Source organism: Anomaloglossus baeobatrachus, chromosome 2 (assembly GCF_048569485.1).
Source record: "Anomaloglossus baeobatrachus isolate aAnoBae1 chromosome 2, aAnoBae1.hap1, whole genome shotgun sequence".
NCBI lineage: Eukaryota > Metazoa > Chordata > Amphibia > Anura > Aromobatidae > Anomaloglossus > Anomaloglossus baeobatrachus.
In genome coordinates this window covers 84,605,439-84,631,389 of record NC_134354.1, presented here as the reverse complement: position 1 = coordinate 84,631,389, position 25,951 = coordinate 84,605,439, and the positions used below count along the sequence as shown (strand labels likewise).

The 25,951-nt window shown below is 41.3% G+C and overlaps 1 protein-coding gene across 4 annotated transcripts in view; it reads right to left on the bottom strand.

The window, feature by feature from the left end:
* CRYBG3 (crystallin beta-gamma domain containing 3) overlaps positions 1-25,951 on the bottom strand; it is a 246,891-nt gene that overhangs the window by 87,114 nt on the left and 133,826 nt on the right. For all 4 annotated transcript variants that reach the window (XR_012750420.1, XR_012750421.1, XM_075335127.1 and 1 more), the window contains 2 exons: positions 11,443-16,570; positions 9,409-9,456 (listed from right to left, as the gene is read on the bottom strand). Coding sequence is in view for 2 of the 4 variants with exons in the window: in XM_075335127.1 (XP_075191242.1) it covers positions 9,409-9,456; positions 11,443-16,570 (5,176 nt within the window). In the remaining 2 variants the exon portion in view is untranslated. The remainder of the gene's footprint in view (positions 1-9,408; positions 9,457-11,442; positions 16,571-25,951) is intronic.

The following is a 25,951-nucleotide window of genomic DNA, read 5'->3' as shown; positions in this document are numbered from 1 at the left end:
CCGTACCTTTAAGTGGAGCTTAGTGGCGACTGCTAAATTGGCACAGATGTTTCAATTTGATTTATGTTCCCTAATTTAGGGTTTGTTTAATGATTATACCATTAACCATTTGGATACTACGTCATAGCATAAACATTGACCTTTCTGGATATGAGCGGTTAATGTGACTAAAACAACAAAATGAGGATATAATAGTTCAGGAAGTTTCCTTTAGGAAAAGGCATTATATATAAGGCAAATTGTCAGAAAATTACCGTCATTCTCGTGAGACTGACCTTAAATGCACACTAATTGCTCCAGTCTGAGGGTCGTAATATAGTTAGAAACACAAACTTTAGATTGGAAAGAAAACAAGACACGGTAGAAAGCAAGGCATGTTGATATGAATGGATGGCAGACTAGGGTTTAATGGACGGATCAAGTAATAGACTAGAGCAAGATCCACTAGAGATGAGCAAATCAATCAGTAGGATTCTGATCTGGCGGCAATTTCAGTCATCTCTAGCCACTGGACCGGCTTCCTGATGGCATCCCCGACACTTCTTTTAAGTTTTTGATTTGGTGCAACATTGTGTGTCCCAAGTTGGCAAGTCAAAAGAAGAGCTGGGGATGCCGTGGAGGCGACTTGTAGGACTCCGGTCCAGTGGACACTCATCTCTAAGTGATGCTGATTTTTTAGTGTTCCTTTTTGACTCAGAGGGTCGTTTCACTGTCCTTTTACCATAAAAGTATTTTGGGTATGAGACAAACCATTTTATACCCCAAATTTCCCAATGTGATGTTTAATAAGCACATATATGACCAAGTGTACATAAGCCTTGTATCATGTAATGTATGACTGTTCATAATAACTTTATAAACTGGATACTTATGCCGGCGTCACACGGTACAATATATCGGGCGATATGTCATCGGGGTCACGTCGTTAGTGACGCACATCCGGAATCGTTAGACATATCGAAGCGTGTGACACCTAGGAACGACTGTGAACGAGCAAAAATACTCAGCTTATCGTTGCTCGTTGACACGACGTTCATTTTCAAGAAGTCAGTCCTTCTTCTGTGCTTCGGTTGTTCATCGTTCCCATGGCAACACACGTCGCTCCGTGTGACACCACGGGAAAGACAAACACAGCTTACCTGCATCCCGCAGGCAATGCAGACGGAAGGAGGTGGGCGGGATGCTACGTGCCACTCATCTCCGCCCCTCCGCTTCTATTGGCCGGCCGCTGAGTGACGTCACTGTGACACCGAACGTCCCTCCCCCTTTAGGAAGAGGATGTTCGCCGCCCACAGCGAGGTCATCCGGGAGGTAAGTACGTGTGACGGGGCTTCACGACTTTGTGCGCCACGGGCAACTAATTGCCCGTGACGCACAAACGACGGGGGCGGGTACGATCGCTTGTGCGATCGCATGATAGATCGTCCCGTGTGACGCCGGCATAGTCTAATTCATCACATGTACAGTTGTTAAGGGGTTTTCTGCTTTGAAGAAACCTTACAAATTAGAAGGGTCCCTTGAAGATAAACTGATAAAAATGTATGCTAAGATCCTGTAATCGATGTTCAGCTCTGCACGCACTTGGTGGCAGAGCAGCGTCAGACCATTTTCACACTACAAAGTCTAACAAGTAACTTAAAGGCCCCGTTACACGCTACGATTTATCTGACGATATGTCGTCGGGGGTCACGGTTTCCGTGACGCACTAACGTTATCGTTAGCGACATCGTTGCGTGTGATACCTACATGCGACTCCGAACGATCGCAAATAGGTTGAAAATCGTTGATCGTTGACATGTCGTTCAGTTTCAAAATATTGTTCGTCGTTTGGAACGCAGCAGACATATTGCTACGTTTGACACCCTGCCAATGACGAACAACATCCACACGACTGCCTTGGTCAAACAATATATATCGCTGAACGATGTTGCGTCGTTTGTGAGATGTGTACGTGTGACCGCTACTAAACGACCTATGTGTGATCTCGGCAAATCGTAATTACGATCTGGGCGTGTCACATCGCTACTGAGATCGTCAGATAAATCGTAGCGTTTAACGGGACCTTAAGGCTTCAGAATTGTTCAGCCAGAGCAGGGCGTCGGGTGATTCATGCTCACTGGTCTTCAGCCTTGCAGGAGTTAATTCCTGCAGACTGGTGAGCAGGATCTAGGAGCTCATGTTGCTAATTGCCATGTGCAGCTGCCTCCTTCCTATTTAAGGCACAGTTTTCATCCAGTATGTGCCGATGATAGCTTCAGCATAGCTCCAGCGATCCCAGTCTTTGTGGTGAACCTGTTAAGGTGATCGGTGTTGCGCTTTTCAGTGGTGTGAATGTTCCCCTGTTGTGCGTTAGCTTGCTTCCATTTTCTTTATTTCACCTTTATACATATTTCTCTCCTTTGTGTTTGAATGCAGTGTATACGAGTTTTCAGTCTTCATTGTCTGTGTCATTTCTGTGTGGTTTTGGTATTGGATTTATCAGCCCGTTCCAAGGGTGGTAGAGAGAAGGAGTAAAATCAGGGCTCAAACATAAGTCAGGGTCACGCTGGAGGCTTGGACCTAGCTACCATCAAGCCTACATCCGAGATAAGGGACAGCACAGGGTCTCAAGTCTTAGAGCCAGCCTAGGGGCCCTGTTTGTCATTACATACCCCATGACAAATCCTCAGTGATCCTCAGTGATCGACTGTGATTTATTTTCAAGTGCTCCATTTCTCTGCAGCACCACCACAGTAGACGTTAAGTATTACACAGTTCTTCCTGAAATAATGGATAGTGTGTAAAGCAGGGAAGAATATAGGTCCTCCGGAGGGAGAGATATTGCAAGCATCTGCGTCCTGAATGTAACTTCCACCCCAACACCTCTCTAAGACGATATTTTAAACTGGACTTTCTAAACTGGACAACTTTTCTAATGAGAAGCTTTTCCTGTTAAAATCCTTTAGGAATTCACTTAGCAACATCACAGATCCCCCTCCATCCCTTTCTTGAGTGCTGGAAACAGATAAATCAGCCTGGAATCAATTAGGATTATTTATTAGCAGCCGGTGGCACATTAGTACAGCTCCTTTGTAGTTTACTAATAAAATGTTAATTTGGCATGTTGTGTTAAGATCACAGAGGCGACTTCTTGAACCTTTAGATGAGCTTCGCTTGTTTTGCAAAGTAATTTGTTGATGATGAGTGTTTAACAGAACAAGTTAATTATGTTGGTGTTTTGTAATGAACCTCTAGCGCCCCTGACATTGAGAAGCCGCCATTAGTATGCGCTGCGCCAAGAACCAAACAATCAGCTTTTAAATTAGTTAAAGGCAAATTCTAAAGAAAAAGTCAATCAATAATATAAGATTAGGTAAATGAGGACACTGCAGCTGCATGATATATTAGTCTGCTCTACTTCTACTAATGGGCAATGCTAACTATTATCCCAGGTCTTTCTGCCAGTCACAGTAATGTACGGCACCATATCATATGTGGAAATTTATTTCATATGAGATTATGGAAAAATAGTAGGAGTTCTATCTAAAAGGAGAAGATGTCTGCTATAGAAATATTAATGTTGTATTGTATTGAGTGCATGCTTGATAATGTTCTTTATGGCATATGATGGCCTTCATTAGCAGTCTCACGATACTACTGTATGAAGGAGCTTATCGGAACTGATGGGGCAAAACCCTTAAGAAGGACCAACCACCAAGATTTCCCTATATAAACTAAAGCCAGTGCTATACTGGCGCTATCATGCTGATTTTATACATACCTTTAGTTGTGAGATCGGATGTATACTTTCTGAAATATACGCAAGTAAAGTTTGTGAAATGCACTGTTATATGATTGATAGGTGCAACAGAATATCTAATAGGTGGGTCGGGTTTTGCTAATTATTCCCACCCCTGTCTGCCGGCCTGTCCTTACTCCCCTTGTCTCGGTTATTACAGAGGAAGGAAAAACAGGGGGGAGGAAGGACAGGCAGGCAGACAGGTGAGGGAATAACTAGCAAAACCTGACCCACTTATTAGATATTCTGTGGCTGCTATCAATAAAATAACAGTGCATTTCACAAACTTTACTTGCCTGTATTTCAGAAAGTATACATCCAATCTCACAACTAAAAGGTATGTAGAGGTATACAGAGGATTTTTTTTTATTATTGATCAACAACTATGTTCTCAATCAACCCAAAAGACTCATAAATATCAAAGCTTAATATTTTTGGAAGTTGGAGTAGGGTTTTATTTTAGATTTGGCTATCTTAGGAGGATATCTGTTTGTGCAGGTAACTATTACTGTGCAGAATTATTAGGTAACTTAATAAAAACCAAATATATTCCCATCTCACTTGTTTATTTTCACCAGGTAAACCAATATAACTATACAAAATTTAGAAATAAACACTTCTGACATGCAAAAACAAAACCCAAAAAAATTTAGTAACCAATCTAGCCACTTTTCTTTCTGATGACACGCAACAGCCTACCATCCAGAGATTCTGTCAGTTGCTTGATCTATTTACGATCAACATTGTGTGCAGCAGCTACCACAGCCTCCCAGACACTGTTCCGAGAGGTGTACTGTTTTCCCTCCCTGTAAATCTTACATTTTATGAGGGACAACAGGTTCTCTATGGGGTTCAGATCCGGTGAACAAGGGGGCCATGTCATTTTTTCATCTTTTAGACCTTTACTGGCCAGCCACGCTGTGGAGTAGTTGGATGCATGTGATGGAGCATTGTCCTGCATAAAAATCATGATTTTCTTGAATGATACCGACTTCCTCCTGTACCACTGCTTGAAGAAGTTGTGTTCCAGAAACTGGCAGTAGGTCTGGGAGTTGAGCTTCACTCCATCCTCAACCCGAAAAGGTCCCACAAGTTCATCTTTGATGATAGCAGCCCATACCAGTACCCCACTTCCACCTTGCTGGTGTAAGAGTAGGAGTGGAGCTCTCTGCCCTTTACTGATCCAGCCTCTGGCCCATCCATCGTCACTCTCATTTCATCAGTCCATAAAACCTTTGAAAAATCAGTCTTAAGATGTTTCTTGGCCCAGTCTTGACGTTTTATCTTATGTTTCTGTTCAACGGTGGTGGTTTTTCAGCCTTCCTTACCTTGGCCATGTCCCTGAGTATGGCACACCTTGTGCTTTTTGATACTCCAGTAACGTTGCAGCTCTGAAATATGGCCAAACTGGTGGCAAATGGCATCTTGGCAGCTTCACGCTTGATTTTCCTCAATTCATGGGCAGTTATTTTGCGCCTTGTTTGCCCAACACGCTTCTTGCGACCCTGTTGGCTATTTGCCATGAAACGCTTGATTGTTCGGTGATCACGCTTCAAAAGTTTGTAAATCTCAAGACTGCTGCATCCCTCTGCAAGACATCTCACAATTTTGGACTTTTCAGAGCCCGTGAAATCTCTCTTCTGACCCATTTTGCCAAAGGAAAGGAAGTTGCCTAATAATTAAGCACCCCTTATATAGGGTGTTGATGTCATTACACCACACTCCTCCTCATTACAGAGATGCACATCACCTGATTTACTTAATTGGTAGTTGGCTCTCAAGTCTATACAGCTTGGAGTAGGACAACATGTATAAAAAGTATCATGTGATCAAAATACTCATTTGCCTAATAATTCTGCACACAGTATAGAATCAGTATAACCCGGTCTTTAGTTTATATATGAAAATCCTGGTGGTTAGTCCTCTTTAATTGATGGCTTCTTCATCTTACCCAATTCTTGTACTCAGTGAAGATCTAAGTATCTAGACCCTCATTGATAAAAATGTCTAACAATCTTCCATAAGATTTCAGAAGTTTATCTAAATTATATTCATTTTTCAGTCAATGAAGCCATGTGATGGGGTTTGTTTTGCGGTGTGAGGTAACGTTTTTATTGACACTAATTTGGGATACATATGAAGTTTTGACTGCTTGTTACAGCATATTGTTGTAGGTAATTTTAATTTTTATGTCTATGTAGTTTTTTTTTCATATTTTTTAATCCCTTTTTATTACCTTTTACTGTTCTTAATAGTCCCCTTAGAGGGCTATAACTGCGATCGTCTGATTGCTTTTGCTGTATATAGCAAAGCCATAATATTGCTGCGTATAGGGAAAATCACAGTCTCCTTTTTTGAGTGAAAATCACAGTGTTTTGTATTTTTTACAAGCACCAAGGTCTTCAACAGACCCCTTGTATCATAGCATCCTATCGGTGACACGCGATCACTTCACTGGGAGCTTAAAATGACGCCCCCCCATGCCAGCGCATGTTAAATCCCACTGTCAGTTTGACAGCGGGATTTATCAGGTGAAAGCTCTGCTCCACCCGCAATTGTTAGAGGAAGATCCTGCCTATAACACACAGCCATTACCAGCCGGGTATAGGGCAGACTCACCCCGTGATCCCGCTCCATAAACCTGCTTACGACATACACCATACATGTATGGCGGATGTTGTAATGGGGTTAAAGGATAATGTGCCATTGGCTTTTCAGGAAGCAAATATCACTAAGACATGGCTCCCTACACCTTCTTAACAATGGAGATTGGCATATTTCTATGTATATAAAAAAATAATATTGATTAGTTTTATTTTATCTTAGGATCACCCGATTCCTCAGTAAAGAATGGAACTTATCTATATGGTACATTATTGTACAGATATCAGACTTGTTTGCTAGCTCACATAAAGAAGCACTTAACCCCTAACATAGGAAACTCAATACCCTGGAGTTGAAAACACAAGAAGTACACATGTATATAACTAAAAACCTTTCAGTAACTTGAAGCAGCCACTCACACAAATGTCAAATGTTACTTTGCTCTTTCAAGTGGTTGGCCAATCTTGTGCAACTTTCTTTTCATGTCTAACCCTAACATGTAATAAACAATGGCACGCGGCGCTGCACAGAAACACTATTAGATGAAATATTACATAAGTTGCATGTCAAAAGTCAAAATATGTAAAAATGACACTTTAGTGCTGAATCATTTCACAACATTTTTATGGAGGTTGGTTCTCAGTTTTCTCTTGATTCCTTTCACATGTTCATATTGTTATAGCAAAAAGGGTATTTTTTGCTTATAGTCTCCACTATAGAATTGTGGAACCTAAACATGTAGACAAAAATGTTGGTACTCTTCTGTTAAGTAAGAAAAACCCACACTGGTCAATGAAAAAACTTGAAACCGAAAAAAGTAATTGTAAATTTAAATATGTGGAATATCAATTCATGTAACTTCCACATTTTTTTTTAATGTAGTATAACTGATAAAAAACACAAAACCTAATGAAAATGGCCTGGACAAAGATGACGGTACCCCTTAGAGAAGATTGAAAATAAGTTAACCATAAGGAGATATTAAACTAAGGTGAGTTCTGTGATCAGAATCAGTAAGTCTACCTATTTGAAGGGTGAAAAGTAGTCACTGTGCTATTTGGTATCATGATGTGCATTCTACAAATAAAGCTATAGAGAGAGTTGTATCAGGAGATTAAAAAGATAATTATACACAAACATAGGGTTATATTAAACTAAGATGTATTCTGCGATTAGAATCAGTAAGTCTACCCATCTAAAGGTTGAAAAGTAGTCACTGTTCTGTTTGGTACCATGGTGTGTACCACACTGAACATGGAGCAAATAAAGCTATGGAGTTGTATCAGCAGATTAGAAAGAAAATGATAGGCAAACATGTTAAAGGTAAAGGCTATAATACCATCTCCAAACAGCTTGATGTTCACCTTACTACAGTTGCATACATTATACAGAAGTTTACGGTCTATGGGACTTTAGCCAGCTGCCCTAGATGTGTCCACAAGAGGAAAATTGATAACAAATTGAAGAGATGGATAATACAAATGTTAACCAAACACCCCAGATCAACTTCCAATGAGATTAGAGATGAACTCCAAGGTCAAGGTACATCAGTGTCAGATTGTATCATCTGTCACTGTCTTAGCCAAGGTGGACTTCATGGAAGACGATCGAGGAGGAATCTACTGTTGAAAGCAAATCATAAAAAAGTGAACCTAGAATTTACCAAAATGCATATTGACAAGCCTCAAAGCTTCTGGGAGAATGGCCTTCAAAAATGAAGCATACAAAGAAAAGAACATTGTACCTACTGTGAAACATGGAGGAGGGTCTGTTATGTTCTGGGGCTGCTTTGCTGAATCTGACCCAGGAAGTCGTGGATCTGTGCAGGGCACAATGAAATATCAAGGCTATATAGGCATTCTAGAGCAAAATGTGCCACCTAGTATCAGAAAGCTTGGTCTGAGTCAAAGGACATGTTCCTCCAACAAGATAATGACCCAAACCACCAAGCTAAAAACATCCAAAAATTGCTAAGAGCAAAGCATTGGACTATTCTGAAATGGCTTATAGGATCTAAATCCTAATGAAGGAGCTGAAACATGTGTTCTGGAGAAGACGCCTTTACACCTAAAGGGGGCTTTACACGCTACGACATCGCTAATGCGAACTGGTTGGGGTCACGGAATTGGTGACGCATATCTGGCCGCATTAGCGATGCCGTTGCGTGTGACACCTATGAGCGATTTTGCATCGTTGCAAAAACGTGCAAAATCGCTCACCGGTGACATGGGGGTCCATTCTCAAAAATCGTTACTGCAGCAGTAACGAGGTTGTTCCTCGTTCCTGCGGCAGCACACATCGCTCCGTGTGACACCGCAGGAACGAGGAACCTCTGCTTACCTGCCTCCCGGCCGCTATGCGGAAGGAAGGAGGTGGGCGGGATGTTCTTCCCGCTCATCTCCGCCCCTCCGCTTCTATTGGGCGGCGGTTCAGTGACGCAGCTGTGACGTCGCTGTGACGCTGAACGAACCGCCCCCTTAGAAAGGAGGTGGTTCGCCGGTCACAGCGACGTCGCCGGGCAGGTAAGTATGTGTGACATTTCTGGGCGATGTTGTGCGGCATGGGCAGCGATTTGCCCGTGTCGCACAAAAGATGGGGGCGGGTACCCACGCTAGCGATATCGGTACCGATATCGCAGCGTGTAAAGTAGCCTTAAGACAAGTCTTAATGAAAGTTACACCAATCAGTTGTTTGCGATGATTGTCTCAAAAGACTGTGCAAAAAAAATTAAGTTAAGGGTACCAACATTTTTTTCCAAACCATATATTAGTTGGGTTTTTTTTTTTATTTTTCTGTTAAAGCACAATTGAACTGAATTTTAATAGTTGATATTTGGTACATTTAATTTGAAAATTATACAGGTTATTTCAGTGCTAATTGTGTTTTTTATTACTCTAATAGAAGGATACCAACAATTCTGTCCACGTGTGTATTTGAGTGAAATAGGTATACTGTACTTAGATTCCATTATAGTCAGTGCTGCCTCGCTAAGCTTAATAATGAATACAATAAAATGGAAAACAAACCTTTCCTGGCCTCGGGTTAGACTTTAAAGTTTCTGAATCAGCTGCATTCTGAAATCAGAAAAGTAAAAAACGTTTACCAGAAAATTCAGTAAAAATTGATTACTCCTTGAATGTAAAAATAAATGTAGATATACCAGTAAGTATCTGGCATACAAGAATAATAACTAATATAGTCTATCTGGTTTCCATGTGACCATACACCACACTTTTTACTTAATATTTTATATTATTATTTCTATTACTATTTTTTCCATTTAGAGACCGAGTGTTTTTAACATTTTCCTTATTCATTTAAAGGGAACCTGTCACCAGATTTGGCGACTATAAGCTGCGGCCACCACCACTGAGCTCTTACATACAGCATTCCAGAATACTGTATATAAGTACCTAGGCCGTGCTATATAAAGTAAAAAACACTTTTATAATACTCATCTAGGGGGGCGGTCCGGTCCGATGGGTGTTGCTGCTCTCTGGTCCGGCGCCTCCTCTCTGTTGTGATCTCCGTCCTCCTTTTTCCCAGCCCAGTGTGGATGAGGCATCTACATCATCCATGACAAGGGCAGATCAAAGTACTGTAATGCTCAGGCGCAAGGAAAGGTTAAAGATCGCCCGCGCATGCGCACTGCAATACTTTGATCTGTCCTGAGCAGGGCAGATCAAAATGCACCTGCACAGGACCTCAATGCCAGCAAGTGTGGATGACGTAAGATGTACCATGCACACAAGCCTCAGAAGAAGGAGGACAGTGATCGCCGCAGAGAGGATGCGCTGGAGCGGGGAGAGGAGGCGCAGGACCGGAGAGTAGCAACACCCATTGGACTGGACCGCCCCTTAGGTGAGTATTATAAAAGTGTTTTTTATGTTCTACACAGCGGCCTGGGCTCTTACATACAATACTCTAGAATGCTATATATACGAGCTCAGTGGTTGTGGCCACAGCTCATAGTCTCCAAATCTGGTGAAAGGGTCCCTTTAATGTTTTGAAACAATATTTTAAAGTGTAAAAGACCAGTCTTGTTTTCTCCAGGATAGTAGAACTATTTCTTTATTAAAAATCCATGTATAAAGTACAATATTATGGGCCTTTGAGTGAATAATATTCCCTTTCCTCATTTTTTTTAATTTTCCCCTTTTTTCTTGTTTTCAAAATCATGATGATTTGTTTACATTTGTCTTATTTAGATTTTTCGCTGCATAATGTCAGAGGAATTAGCTCTCTCCTAACCTCCCATAAACATGGCACACTTGGTAGTGTTAGAGAAAGGGTAAAACGCCACTTTTCTCTGGCCAGGGAAACATAGAAGTTAACATATTAAAATCGAGCATGCTTAATTCTTTATCATGTTAACGATGGTTGGAGGACCAAAAGGTTGTCAAAAGCTGTAGAATGACTTGCTACTGGAAGAAAGGTAGAAATCCAGCACAGCCATCTGGGAAATTAAAATTTCTTGTTTAGTAGGTTACTTCATAAAAAGACAAACATGGGGAGGATAAGAGTCCTGTTCTGATGCGTTTCGAGTGCTTTACGCACCCTTAGTTATAGCATATATTGCTTAATACGCTATGGCTAAGGGTGCGTAAAGAATTCGAAACGTGTCAGAACATGACTTTTATCCTCCCAATCTTTGTCTTTTTAATAAATAAACTAATAAATAAACTAATAAAGAAATTTTAATTTATCGGATGGCTGTGCTGGACTTCTACCTTTCTTCCATTATGCTGAGCTACACCAGCTGATCCATATGCCCACCGGCATACTGTGATTCCAGCCTTGGATTCTTCAAGCAGGTGAGTTTCATGAACTATTTGTTTTGTATGACTTGCAACTCATTAATTGAGATTCACGCTCATACTGAGGAGTCCAGTGGGTGGTCCTATGTAGGGAAGTAGGCACAATCATACAGAAAAGGCTGGGAATCATTATGGTAAACACCTAAGCCCAGTATTAGTAGGGTTTTCATTCAATAAGCTCATGTAGAGTATATGGTAGGCTGTGACACAAGAAATAATTCAGATGTAAGCAACAATTCTCACCATATCACGTTTTGCCTTCATCTTGGAGTATTCTAGTTCCTCCTTAGCAGGGCTTTCATTATTCTCCGTATTAGATAAGTAGTTTTGAGTAGAATGGAAATACTGATAATAAACACTTTTAGGAGCCACGCGTGGCTTGTGATCTGGAGCAGAGCACTGAGCAGACATTACAGGATCTGAAGTCAGTGAATTGACAGAAGCTGCACTCGGAGAAAGATCTGTGCTTTGATTCAGATTTGATTCAGATGATGGTGACGCAGATGTTTCACTACTAAGACATGGAACAGAATTGCTGGATTTTTCCCCAGACACGTCAGGCTGTGACGTAAAATTCAGAAGAAAAGACTGACGTCCTAAAGCCGGATTCGGTTTGTTTTCTCCAAAGGATTTGGTGATGAACAAACCTGTTGTTGCGGCAAGAAGGCTTGTCTTAGAAGGGTTGGTGATGTCCTCTAGTTCATGTGTTCCCTCCTTATTAAATCCGTCAGAAACGTCATTACTCGAAGATGAATTTATATCTTCATGGGAAGTGTCTTCCAAATCAGCCTCTTTTAAGCGATCTGACACAGACTGCAGAAGAGATAAGATTGAGGAATGGTCATGACCACTGTTACTTGCTGATGCACCCTCATTATGCCTTGGAGAACTATTGTTGGACATGGAGTCTTCACAAGCACTATCGTCTTCGTATATCGGTGACAGAGCATAAGGATAAATCTTGACCCGCCTTGACTGCACTGGGAGAAATGAATCAATGTCAGAGGCCTGTTCACTGCCACTATCTTTTTCCTCATCTGTTGACTCATCATCACTTCCACTTATTTCAACATAACGGCTACTAAATACTGAAAACTGTAAGAAGTCAGAGAACTCTAAAATGTCACTGTGTTCTTTACCAATATTATTATAAATAAGGTCTTCCATTGATCCTTCAGTCTCACGAGATATGGATTCTATGTGTCTGTCACAACACATGTCATCAAAAGTAAGATCTCCATTGAGGTAACTTTGATTTATTGAGTCGTAGGTGTCTTCCTTCACAGAGTTTCTCGAAAAGTCAGGAAGCTCTTCATCTGTCTTTGTTAAATCTTTAATTTTTACTGTACTGTCCACATCATTTTCACTCATATCCTTGGCAACTCTTGAACCCAACTTGTTTAATAAATTAGGTTCTGTTTTCTGCCCAGACACAAGAATCTGAGACACTTCAGTCGCATGAAGAACATTTGAATTTATTTCACAAAAAGGAAGATTGATTATATTGTCACAGCCTAATGACGGAACAGCATGGTTTGAGTTTGTTGATTGCTCAACTGGACCTTTTTGATTGTCCGTGGATAAGTCATTAAAAACACTTATTGTTTGTTGTTGCGTGGCTTTATTTGTGGCCATATCCTTACATAGGTCATTCGGAACAGTCTTGGAAACCACCATCTGTTTAGAAGACGATACAACACTATTCACTATTCCCACCGCCATGGACATGATAAGATCTGTGTCTTCTCTAAGTATATGGTCAGAAGGTTTCCCTGAACACTTAACTAGGATCTGATCAGGATCGTCTTCCAGATCTTTATTCTTCTCACTTCGACTCTCTTTGATGTGTTGTATGTCTGTTAGACTTTGGTTGATATTTTGAATTTCATCAATGGCAGAATGCAACACACTGAAAATAATCTCGTTGGCTTTTTTCTCGAATAACTCATTTGATGACTGAGAGTGGTCCTTGCCTGGAAGGATAATTTTTGCATTCTTAGAACCTGAAGAAATTATTTCATTTTTGTCTTGAACATCATGGATTAACGCCGAATGTAACAGTAAATTATTTAACTTTTCTTTCTGATTCTTTTTTGTATTTGGAGTTATTTCTGCAAGTGATTCACCAAGTTCCTTCAATGAATCACTGGACATATTGGTCTCATTTGCCAATTCCCTTTGTGATTTATGTGCCTGGAGGGAAACATTTAAGATGTTGTCACTATTGGTAACATTTATATTATTGTTTTTTAAATTTTCCATTAAGACTTTTGGCGATTTATCTGATATTTTGGTTGATTCTTGTTGAATACAGGTATAAGGTGGAATACTGCCATTATCGTCTTTACTAGGAAAATCACTAACACGGTTTATAGTTGCATCACTGACCTTATATGATGGCAAATCATCCGTTTCCAAGTAATTTTTCTGAGGTTTCTCAAACTTATTCAAAGTAACACATTGTCCTTTATTGTTGGGCAACTCCCCACTTGTAACAAAGTCTTTACTGTTTTCATTGGAGTGGGAAACCTGGAATGTATTTTCCATGCATGTCGGTGGAGGTGACAAGCTTGGTATGCATATGACTTCTTTTGTAAAAGTTGGGCTTTCAAGTTTAGCTACAGAAATGATGTCGGAACACAAACCAAAGGGTAATTTGACTTCTTCAATGTTCACAGTTTTCATGGATACCTTAGCAACATAAACATCTGAATTTAAGATGCTGGGTCTGTCTGGGGCTGAAATTTTAACGGATTTAAGACTTGGCGAATTAGCTGCAAGAGATCCACATGTTTCTTCCGGTACAGTAATAATGTTCATTATTGGTTCCTTATTTTGCAATATTGGCCCACTTTGTACATTGACGATAATGTTAGGCTTTGGCGTGGAAGGCTCTTCACTCTTTTGATCAATTGAAAATGAATATGGAACATTTTTATTGAATATTTCAGAATGAAATGGCTTAAATTGCATGTGTTCATCTGGCGTATAAGCTTGTGAGGACACAATACCCGAATCATTTGGACTGTCAATCTGAACATCATTGCAGTCAATGTATGATGGAGAGTCAGACATTGTGATTGGAGATGGTGAGCGACACTCAATACCATTATCAAATGAAATATCCCGGGATTTTACAATGTCACAGTCTTTATTAGGAGATGAAATATCATTCAAACAGTTTTCCTGTATTGTCCTGTTATCGGTATTCTTTACAAAATGTGCAGGTTTAATATTTTGTTTCTTTACAACGTCATTGTCTTCACTGGCCAAACCACTAATACAACTGTTCTCTGTTAATCCCTTATCAAATTCACATTTTTGTGAGACTTTGAAGACTAAAGAGTTGTTGCTATTTTCAGAAAAGTGATCCTCAGAATTTGGCTCTAGACATAAATTGACCTTTGACGGTTCTTCTCCTTTTGCTTGTATAACATTGGCCACAACATGTGTATTTGGTTTCTGGTCTTCTATCATTTTTGAAATTATTGCAGACTTAATTGGAGATTCATCTGAATTTTCTTTCAATTGAAGGGTTGTTACTTCTGCATTTGGCTGTGGAATTTCTCCATCTTTTTGTAGATTATTTTTTGGAATAATGTTAATTACATTTTCAATTTGTTGCATATTTTCTGAGGTTCTGGATGCTTCACTTAGTTGTGAATTTAATTTTGGGAAATCTTTTAATTGAGATGTTTTATCTAAAAATGTATTGTGCAATTCGGATGGGTTGGTATCTGGCTGTGGTTCATTTTTTAGTAATTCTTCATTATTTTCGGGACTTATGTTAACGTTTGTAAGTGGATGTTCAGTTTTGTCAATTTGTCTCGGATCTTCAGAAGTTCTGGGCACCTTAATCACTTGTAGATTTAAATTTGGGATGTCTTTGGATTCTGATAAGTTTTTATTTAAAAATGTACCGTTCAACTCCTGGTCTGGTTGTTTCGGATACTTCTCTTTAGATAATTGAAGTTGTTCCCTTAATTCTGAATTGTCAAAAGTATTTGGTTCTACATCTTCTGTGCTTCTTGAGACAACCTCTCCCTCTGATTGGAGATCTACAACGTTTGACCTTCTTCCTGATTCTACTTTCAAATAATCAGAAGTTGGCAAGTTTACTCCCTCACAATTTTTGTCACTTGACCTTTCTACTATGTTGTGAGCATTTGGGTGTAAAGTCTTTGATAGATCTTTATGTAGTATTTCTTTACTATGCACATTCCCTTGAACCGCTTGCTGATTTCCTTCCATATCCTGTGAATCCAGAACCACCTCCAGAGGGGATTGTTTTAAGGCACTTTGCATGTCAACAGCTGCACAGCTTCCGAAATCAACTGCAACCTCTTTGCTTTTTTTGGGCCTTTGCTGTAATTCTTGTTTTCTCATCAATGTGTCTTCAAGTTCTGACTGTAAATTATCTTTTACTGAAAATTTTTCACATTTTTCAGAATCTGAGCTATCGGAAGTAACATGTGTGTGCTCTGTCATGCATTCTTCCATATTTCCATTTGTATTAAGTGAGATGCTCTGTGCTTCCTTCGGAGATGGATCTGTTTCAGACGTTAAATTGTCATCAGTATTTGTTTGTAGAATTTTTTGAAAACGTACACTCTCTTTAAGATTTGGTTGATGATCTGGCTGCTTTGAATTTGGTTGTTGATGCCTAACAGTATCTGAAATATCTATTTCCTTTGGTTCAATGTCTGTATATTGTCCATTATTTGGCTCGAAGTTCTCGGAAATTGAGCTTACCATGGAATGATCCTCTAAGTTCTCCACATTTTGTTTGATGTGATCTAGAACATTTAAACTTCCTTCTGAGGTTGGTTGTATATCTTTTAAGCTTCTTACAGTGTTTGGTTGCAAAAATTCTGAGGATTCTTCTGCATTCAGTTGTGGGACATCTATTATATGTTTCTCAGTGTTTGGTTGTTGTCCCTCTGCTACTTCTGAGATAGTCTTAGGCTGGACCTCTTCACTGTTTGAGCATACAGGCTGATCATTAGCTTCCACTTCTTGATCATTTGTGAGTTTTGAGCTCTTTGCGTTTTGGATTATATTGTCATCATTGTGCAATTGGGAATTTTGTTCAAGTGGTTCCAGTTTTGATTGCATTTTTTTATGAATCTTGGAAGGAGGAATTTCATCCTGGCAATTTCGATCTGGGGCTGGATCCATTTTTACCAACTCATGCAACATCAAACAATTTTCTGTGTTAGTTTCTCCAGCAGATGAGTTTTCAGGGTTCTCTTCTTTCTCTGGGATTGGTGAATTTACATCGGCTCGTCTCTTTAGAAGTTTCCTGATTCTCCTAGATCCGCGATAGGTGCCATATGTTATTGCAGGGGCATCCTGGACATGTCCATTGAGCCTGTGGAAACATTTATATGAATGTTAAATAGGGCCATGCTAAAATAACTACACAAAACACAATTTTTTTTTTACTATCTAACTAAAAATTAACAGGCAGGCACTTGCTAACAGAGGTAACTATCTGCCTGTTGTACACGGCAGCCGGCACAGACCACTACTGCCGGCGATTTCAACTCCATGTCAATAGAGCAGCTCTTCTTCTTCTGGGCTGCTATGTTGACGGGACGTGACTGCTGGAATCATGCCAACTGACAGCCAGCCTCCCACAGTTAGGTACCGGAGAGCCGATTTTCAATCAACATGATGTCGGCACAGCAGAACAGAAAAGAAGTCACTTCTCTGATGACATGATGTCAGCGGAATCACCGGCAGGAGCGGTCTGTGACCACTATGTGCTGGCAGAGATTGGAGCCGGGCACAACAGGTAGCTAGTTATCAACTACTATGAATCAACTATTAATTTCTATGTGACCAACAGAGTATATGTATAGGAGACTCCAAATTCTAACCCTACAAAAATTGTAAAGGAAGTGAATAATCAGGTAGTTCAATTTTAAATGCCTTTTGTTTCCTTGGGAGATAATCCACTGTCAGAAGAGACTGGCAGCGACTAGCTCCCCTCTTCCTACTGAAAACACATGAATGCTCACCCAAGCCTTTATGTGTATAGGATAGTTGGAACACATAGCTGTCATCTTATCTGTATGGGCACCTTTAATCATTTCAGCAGTTCTTATATTTAACAAATTATCTCTATCACAATTGATGCAACATATCACTAGGATATGATATACCATTATGAACAGATGGGATCCCAAATCTGGAAATCCCAAATGGGCAGAAGCCTATTTTGGCTCTTCTGGGGCACCTCTAATCAAGGAACTGCAAACACAGTTGTATTCAAGTGAATGGTATATTGTAGCAAGATTTCTGACTTTATAGCACAAGTCGGGTCCGAACTTTAGGACTGAAGAGAGGGATCCCACAGGACTCTGAGGCTGCTCACATTGTGAAAGCCAGATCTCAGTCTTTGCGATACATGAATGCTGCCGCTTACTCTACTAAGATCTTACCAAACAATATCATCAGTACAGCGGTTACAGTCCGGTAACAGCTGAGCAAAGTAGTAAAGAGTTAGAGTTCTCTCCTACACAGAGAGGGTTGTAGGATCCCGCTCTACATGCCAGTACCTCACACCCAGGGAGTTTCATTCCCGACTTTTGCTAGATAGTCGTGACTTTTTTGACCACATCAGGGACCCTTCTGAAGAATTTTATTAATACATGATATCTAGAAAGTGTTGTTAATGCTGATATTTAGAAAATGCTGTTAATGCATGATATTTAGAAAAATTACAACGCTGGGGCTGCAAACGCATTTATTAATTAAAAAGTGCAGCCCCAGAGTGGTGACAAGTACTCTTTAAAGGGAACCTGTTATGTGAAAAAAATACTATTGACCTGCAGATATGGGGTTAATTTGCAGGTTAATAGTGTTTGAACCCTGCCCACTGTGTGTACATCGAAACCTGCTGCCAGGAGGACATGAACTTTAATCCTCCCAACATCGTTTGGGCATCAGTCATCGGGGCCGCATTGGCACAGCTGGGTCTAATGCTGAGCAGATTGAACCATCCCTCCCTTCCACACTGACTGACAGCTGGATCTAATACTGAGTGGTTGTAACCACCCCTCCCTCCCGCACTGACTGACAGCTAGGTCTAATGCTGCGTGGCTGTAAGCACCCCTCCCTCCACACACTGACTGACAGCTGGGCCTAATGCTGAGCGGCTGTAACCACTTTCCCCCGCACTTACTGGGAGCCGGGTCTAATGCTGAGCGGATGTAACCATTCCTCCCTCCTGCACTGACTGACAGCCGGGTTTAATGCTGAGCGGCTGTCAGTCAGGGTGGAGGGTGGTTACAGCCATCACTTTTTGGATCCACCTGCATGACTGAAATCCGATTGTTGCCGGGATTGGATGTGCGGGCACTGGGCAGCTTTCAAACGCTATTAACCTGCAGATTAACCCCATATCTGCAGGCTAATAGTGTTTATCATGTGACAGGTTCCCTTTAAATCCAAGGAAACAATACACCTGATTCTAGTAAAGTCCATATATCTCATACAGCAATATCAGGCTGATCCTGGGCTTTTCTATCATTAGTAAAATTACTAATAGTCCATGGGTCCTGCTCACCGCCTCAACACCGGAGAGCGAAACAGCAAACAGTGAACATATTTTTCACAGCTCTTCAGACCACGCAGAAAATAAAATGATGGGAAATTCGCCAAAGATCTAGTCATATACACTAGAGGCACTAGGACTTAAGGCCCTGTCACACACAGAGATAGATCTGTGGTAGATCTGTGGTAGATCTGTGGTAGATTTGTGGTAGATCTGTGGTAGATCTGTGGTAGATCTGTGGTAGATCTGTGGTAGATTTGTGGTAGATCTGTGGCAGATCTGTGGTTGCACTGAAATTGTGGACAATCAGTGCCAGGTTTGTGGCTGTGTACAAATGGAACAATATGTCCATGATTTCACTGCAACCACAGATCTGCCAAAGATTTATCTCTGTGTGTGACGGGGCCTTATGTTTCGCATACACACATTAATATGTTGTGCGGTTTCTTTTTTTCTTTCTGCTAATGCCAAATACAATGAATTAGTCGTGGTTCCCATTTAGAAGTCAAGCAACAGAAAACCATTAACATTTTTAGGAACGTTGAGACTTAAAGTTCCTGCTGCTGTTGATTCAATCACAAGGACAAACTGCGTCACCCCAGCTATGCTCTGTTTATGAGATACTAATAAGCAGTAAATTTAGGTCAAGGTGATCAGTGATATGTTTTGGTTAAATATTGCTACCTTCTATTTAAAGACGTCTTGTATCCAGCTACTAATAAACCAGTCTTAGATATTATTAATGGATATGTTCTCCTTCACACAAGATTTTTTTTTTCATTGTTCATTTGCGTCCTAAAGTTAAGGTTAAGCAACTTTTTTAACAGTCTTCAATAAAAATCTCCTACCCTGTTGCTGCTGAAAAGTGTTTGTAAGTTCTTTATTTAGGGAAGTGTTACTAATCCATCAGAGCTGCAACCGTTGCGGGGTCTTGTTGTTGTTGAAATGGTTCTCTCTTCTCTCAGTTAGGCCGGAGTCACAAGTGCATTGCAACACCCGGCACGGCCGCACACTATCCGGACAGGAGCGTCTCGGCTGCATAGAAATATTTGAAGCTGACCTGCTCCTGTCAGGAGAGTGTGCAGCCGTGTGAGGTAATGCCGATGCGAGACTCATGCAAGTCACTCGTAAGTCTGACTCTGGCCTTAGAGATATGAGTAGGGAGCGGGTTACACAGAGTTCCAGTTTGGAGAGGGGAGAAAGCATCCACAGTTTCAGGGAGGGCAGAGAAAAACAGGCAAGGTGGTAAAGACATTGAAATTATAGAAGTGCATTATTTAGAACTGTGCTGTTACATGAAGCAACTAAATACACCATGCTCTGATAGCACAAAATGAAATATACCATTTTTTATTGGAAAAAAAATCTGCATGCTTTGTATAAAGCTACTAGAGCCTCATAGAAGTCTTGGGGTTTCAAGGATGCAGTCAGATGGCAATGTGTATGAGGCTCAATGCTCTCCATGGCCACTTTAAAATTATAATATATCTTTAGAAATATATACTCAAAGGTACCTGTCACATTAAAATTGCAGTTCCATCTGTGCAGCAGGTTTTATTTAGGAAAAGATTCAGTATAGATAGCGGTGTAGCCACTTAATTCTCTACTGATTCTGTGCTTAGAACTCCAATGGGCAGACAAACTCAGAGACTGATGGCTATATCTGTGTAAGTTCACAGGGATAGCTGTGAGTACGACGAGCCACAGGGCATCTATGCCCAAAGTGAGCAAGTAAGTACATTTTATCAAACATGGACCTTTGAACAGACTCAAAGTGCCTTAGGTGCTTTGATGAAATAGCAGGTCTTAAAGGGAATGTGACAGCAGGTTTTGGCTATTTCATCTGAAAACACCATCTGATTCCAGGGACGTGTTACTTATTAGGCTGTGTGCTGTAGTTTCAATACAATCAGTGTTTTATCAGCAACAGATTATCACTAGAGGATTATGTCTTATGTACAGCCCAGACCAGCTAATCTGTGCAACCCCACCCCCAACACTGATTGGCAGCTTGCTGACAATTCACAGTGTACACAGGAAGCTGCCAGTCAGGGGTGTGGGTGAGTTATACACAGCCCAGAAGTCTTAGCTCTGCTATAGCTACATCAGACAAATCAGGGATTCTATCAAAAGTACACAAAGCAATCTAGTAAGTGAAGTATTGCTGGAATCAGGCTCAGTGTCTCTATATCATGCTGCTATCAGATTCCATAGCAAAAACCTGCTGACAGATTTGATTTAAGCACCTATTTTGGGCATATGAGACATTGTGATATCTTCGGTGCATAGTAACAGTATTGATGCATAGAATATATATGATGAAAATATGCCAAAAGATCCTAAAGTGATATTGTTGTTATATACCGAAGAATTAACAGGTAGGGCTGGAAAATACGTGGCAATCACTAGGTTTCTCTATCATACCAGGAAAATGACTGCAAAACATTGGTGTCATGAGGAAACCGCCTAGTTTAGTGGAAATTATATATATATACACACACACAATTGAAACCAGGAGTTTACATACATTATGTAAAAACACACATCTGCAGGTTGTGTATGTCCGCTAAAGAAATTTGCACCGTCGCATGTAGAATCACAAAATTTTGCACAGACACCTCATGTGACTCAGGGAACGTCATCAGACTATGTTTTGAGAGTATCATAAACAGGGAGAGGAATACGGGCGTAGGCCGCGCTAAAACCACAGGATCCAGAAGATTTTAAATAAATCCCTTTATTTTCATAAGTCTACGCGTTTCAGAGATATAACCATCTCCTTCTTCAGGACAAGGGAAATCAGTATTATTCCCGTATTCCTCTCCCTAATCATGATACTATTTACTTTCGGGGCAGCTGCTGACCACCACCGTTACTTGTGCAGAAAGGAGTTGTGACTGACACAACCCCACCAGTTAATACATAAATCAAATGGAATGAAACCGGTTTAAATGCCGCGCTAAAAACCACAGATGCTGTAGATAAAAAGATTTTCTTTATTTCATAATTCTACGCGTTTCAAAGGCATCTCCGCCTCCTTCCTCAGGAACAAAAATCATAATCATAATTATGATTTTTGTTCCTGAAGAAGGAGGCAGAGATGCCTTTGAAACGCGTAGAATTATGAAATAAAGAAAATCTTTTTATCTACAGCATCTGTGGTTTCTAGCGCGGAATTTAAACCGGTTTCATTCCATTTGATTTATTTATTAACTGCTCCCCGGGGCCGCTGCTAAACCACTATAATCACTCACATGCGACCATAGGGTGTTGTGACTGGCACAACCCTACCAGGTGAGTGTGCCTCTTTCTGTCTCTCTACCCTCATATCGGGTAAGACCCTATTGCGCTTTTTTCCCCTACAGCTTTACAAGACAACCCCACCAGGTGAGTGCGTTTTCAGCACTAGACAAAAACCCTATACCGGGTAAGACCCTATTTTGCGCTTTTTATTCCATAGTTACATTATGTTTTGAGAGGAAATTTTAACCCCTTTACAGTTATTTGCCAAAAAAACCTGCCTCCATTAAAGTCAATGGAGCTGGGAACCACAATGCAGCGAGAACTTCAGAAGAATATTGGCATATCACAATGCAGCCAGGGAAATAGACAGAGACAGATAGACAGAGACAGACAAGAGACAGACAAGAGACAGACAGAGAAAAGAGACAGACAGGGAAAGAGACAGACAGGGAAAGAAACAGACAGGGAAAGAGACAGACGGAGAGGGAAAGAGACAGAGAGGGAGACAGACAGACAGAGACAGACAGAGAAAGAGATAGAGAGGGACAGACAGGGAAACAGACAGACAAAGAGAGAGAGCGACAGAGAGACAAACAGACATAGAGAGACAGAGAGACAGAGACAAACAGACATAGAGACAAACAGACAGAGAGGGATACAGAAGAGACTGGGAGAGAGACAGAGATACAGTTACTATCCCGGGCGACGCCGGGTACTACAGCTAGTTATTTATATTTGCCAAATGCCAGAATAATGAGAGATATAATGTTTTAAGGCATTTTTATTATTTTCTGCAAAGTCAAATGTTTACATACACTAAGAGTACTACGCCTATAAACAATATGGGACAGCCCATATGATGATGTCATGTCTTTGGAAGCTTCTGATAGGTTTATTGGCAATATCAGAGTTAATTAGAGACACACCTGTGGATGTATTTTTAATGCACACCTGAAACACACGGCTTCTTTGTGTAGCATCATAGGAAGCTCAAAAGAAATCAGCCAAGATCTCAGTAAGGCTACTTTCACACATCAGTTTTTTCCCATCAGGTACAATCCGGAAAAAAACGGGTAAACGGGTAAACCGGATCCGGTATCGCATCCGGTTTATCCCCATAGACTTGCATTGTAACCGGATTGTACCTGATGGCTTTGCGGTGCATCCGTTTTTTTCCGGATGCGGCAAAATAAATAAATGCGGCGTTCCCTGCAACGTTTTTTGCTCCGGCAAAAAAAAAACGCATCGCGCCGCATCCGGCCGCTGCGGCGCATTTTCAATGCATGCCTATGGATGCCGGATGCGGCGCGATGCGGAAAAAAACGCATCCGGCCGCCGCATGCGGTTTTTTTCACTGCGCATGCTCAGTAGCGTGCCGCAACTGGAAAAAACCGGACCAGCCGCATGTAAAAACTTATGCAAAGGATGCTGTGTTTTCACCGCATCCGTTGCATAGGTTTAACAGCCGGATTGAGCCGCACGGCTCAAACCGGATGTGTGAAAGTAGCCTAAGGCTACTTTCACACATCCGGATTTTTGGTCTGCGGCACAATACGGCGTTCTGCAGAAAAACCGCAACCGGCTTTTGTAACGCCGGTTGCGGGTTTTTTTGCATAGACTTACATTAGTGCCGTATTGTGCCGCAGGGGCTTGCGTTCGGTCCGGTTTTTGCCGCATGCGGCAGATTTAGCCGATGCCGCGGCCGGATCGAACGTTCCCTGCAACGTTTTTTGCTCCGGCAAAAAACACCGCATCCGGCCGCTGTGGCGCATTTTTCAATGCATACCTATGGAGGCCGGATGCGGCGCGATGCGGAAAAAAACGCATCCGGTCGCCGCATGCGTTTTTTCCACTGCGCATGCTCAGTAGCATGCCGCAACCGGAAAAAAACGGACAGGCCGCATGTAAAAACTTATGCAAAGGATGCGGTGTTTTCGCCGCATCCGTTGCATAGTTTTCACAGCCGGATTGAGCCGCACGGCTCAAACCGGATGTGTGAAAGTAGCCTTAGAGAACTGTGGACTTGCATGCATGTAAACTTTTGACTTTGCAGAAAGTAATAAAAATGGCTTAAAACATTCTCTCTCTCAATATTCTGGCATTTGGCAAATATAAATAATTGTGGTTCCTAATTGACCTAAAACGGGAAAAGTTTATTCTGAGTTCATAACAGATAGTGAGAAAAACCTGCAGATGTATCTTTTTAGATAGTGGATGGAAACTTCTGGTTTCAACTGTTTCGGTCTGTCCGGATGAATACTTTGCTGCTTAACAGAGAAAGGATGTCCTGTGTCCAACATGATTCTCATCTGTAAGACATTATACAGGAGGGTGACAATCCTTGAGATCGCCTTATTGGATTAGATGGGAGAATCATTAACTAATTTTCTACTTTTCTACTTCATTAAAGGGAACCTGTCATCAGAAATTTTGCTTTAAACCTAAATGTTTCCCCTTCTGCAGCTCCTGGGCTGCATTCTAGCAAGGTTCCTGTTGTTTTTTTGCTCCCTTTTAGACGAAATATAATACTTTATAAAGTTGTACCTTTTGGGATGCAAATTTTCTAAATCGTCCATGGGGGCGGGCTCTCTGGTGTCCGTTATGTCCCTCCTGCCGATTTACGCCGTCCCCCAATGCAGCATTTCATACTTCCAGGATGCCGCCCAGTGAGCCCGTGGTCCGGCGCATGCGCAGTGCCACTGTAGCGGGACTGTGCACTGCGTGCACAGTGTGACCGCTGGTGACGTTTGCGCAGGCACGAGATTATGGGCGGCGCTGTGTTGTCATCGCAAGTGCCCGCGCTTTCCCCTCTGCCTCCAGCGTTCTGCGCAAGCGCTGGCCAGATGACCGCACGTCCCCTCTTTCCCATCTTTCCCTGTAGCAGGAAATAGATGGGAGGATCGGAGCAGGACACCACCGGTTACGGCCAGCGCTTGCGCAGAACGCTGGAGGCAGAGAGGAAAGCGCGTCCACGAGATTTTGGGTGGGCACTTGCAATGGTAATCACAGCGCCGCCCATAATCTCGTTGGGGGACGTTGTAAATCGGCAGGATGGACATACCGGACACCAGAGAGCCCGCCCCCATGGACGATTTAGAAAATTTGCATCCCAAAAGGTACACCTTTATAAAGTATTATATTTGGTCTAAAACGGAGCAAAAAACCAACAGGAACCTTGCTAGAATGCAGCCCAGGAGCTGCAGAGGGGGAAACATTTAGGTTTAAAGCAAAATTTCTGATGACAGGTTCCCTTTAACTAGTTTTTCAACCAATACTTATAAATCAGACAAACTGAGATGTGGTGGATTATGAGAGAGTAGAGAAATATTGTTGTATGGATGAATTTGTTTGAATCTTTTTCCCTACAGATAATTTCTGTTGTATAACATATATTCTACAGTATATATCTATGGGGGCATTTAGCTATTATAAGTGACGACAAGCTGTTAAAATTCAATGAGGATTATATAAATCGATGGAAGAACATTCAGTACACCTATTAAGATGTAGATAAAACTGGTGACCAAATGGCAAGTTAAATTAATGAATTACCAGATGGATTAAGACTGTACCAGAACAGAAGTGATTACATCAAAGGACAGAAAAGTAACAGCACTGGATGTTCTTAAAGGCGACATTTTCTTATGTGTTTCTCGTAATCCCTTTATGATGGAAGAAGAAACATTTTCTATAAATGTTTATTTACTAAGAGCTAACTTCATAAAAAAATAGATAACTTGTTTTCTTCACTACAGGCCTGATAAATAACAATGCACCGACTAAAGGCCGCTGTACACGCTGCGACCACGCTCAAGCGATCTTGTTGGGGGTCACGGAATTTGTGACGCACATCCGGTTGCTTTAGCGATGTCTTTGCGTGTGACACCTATGAGCGATTTTGAATCGTCGCAAAAACGTTCAAAATCGCTCATCGGTGACATGCCCCTA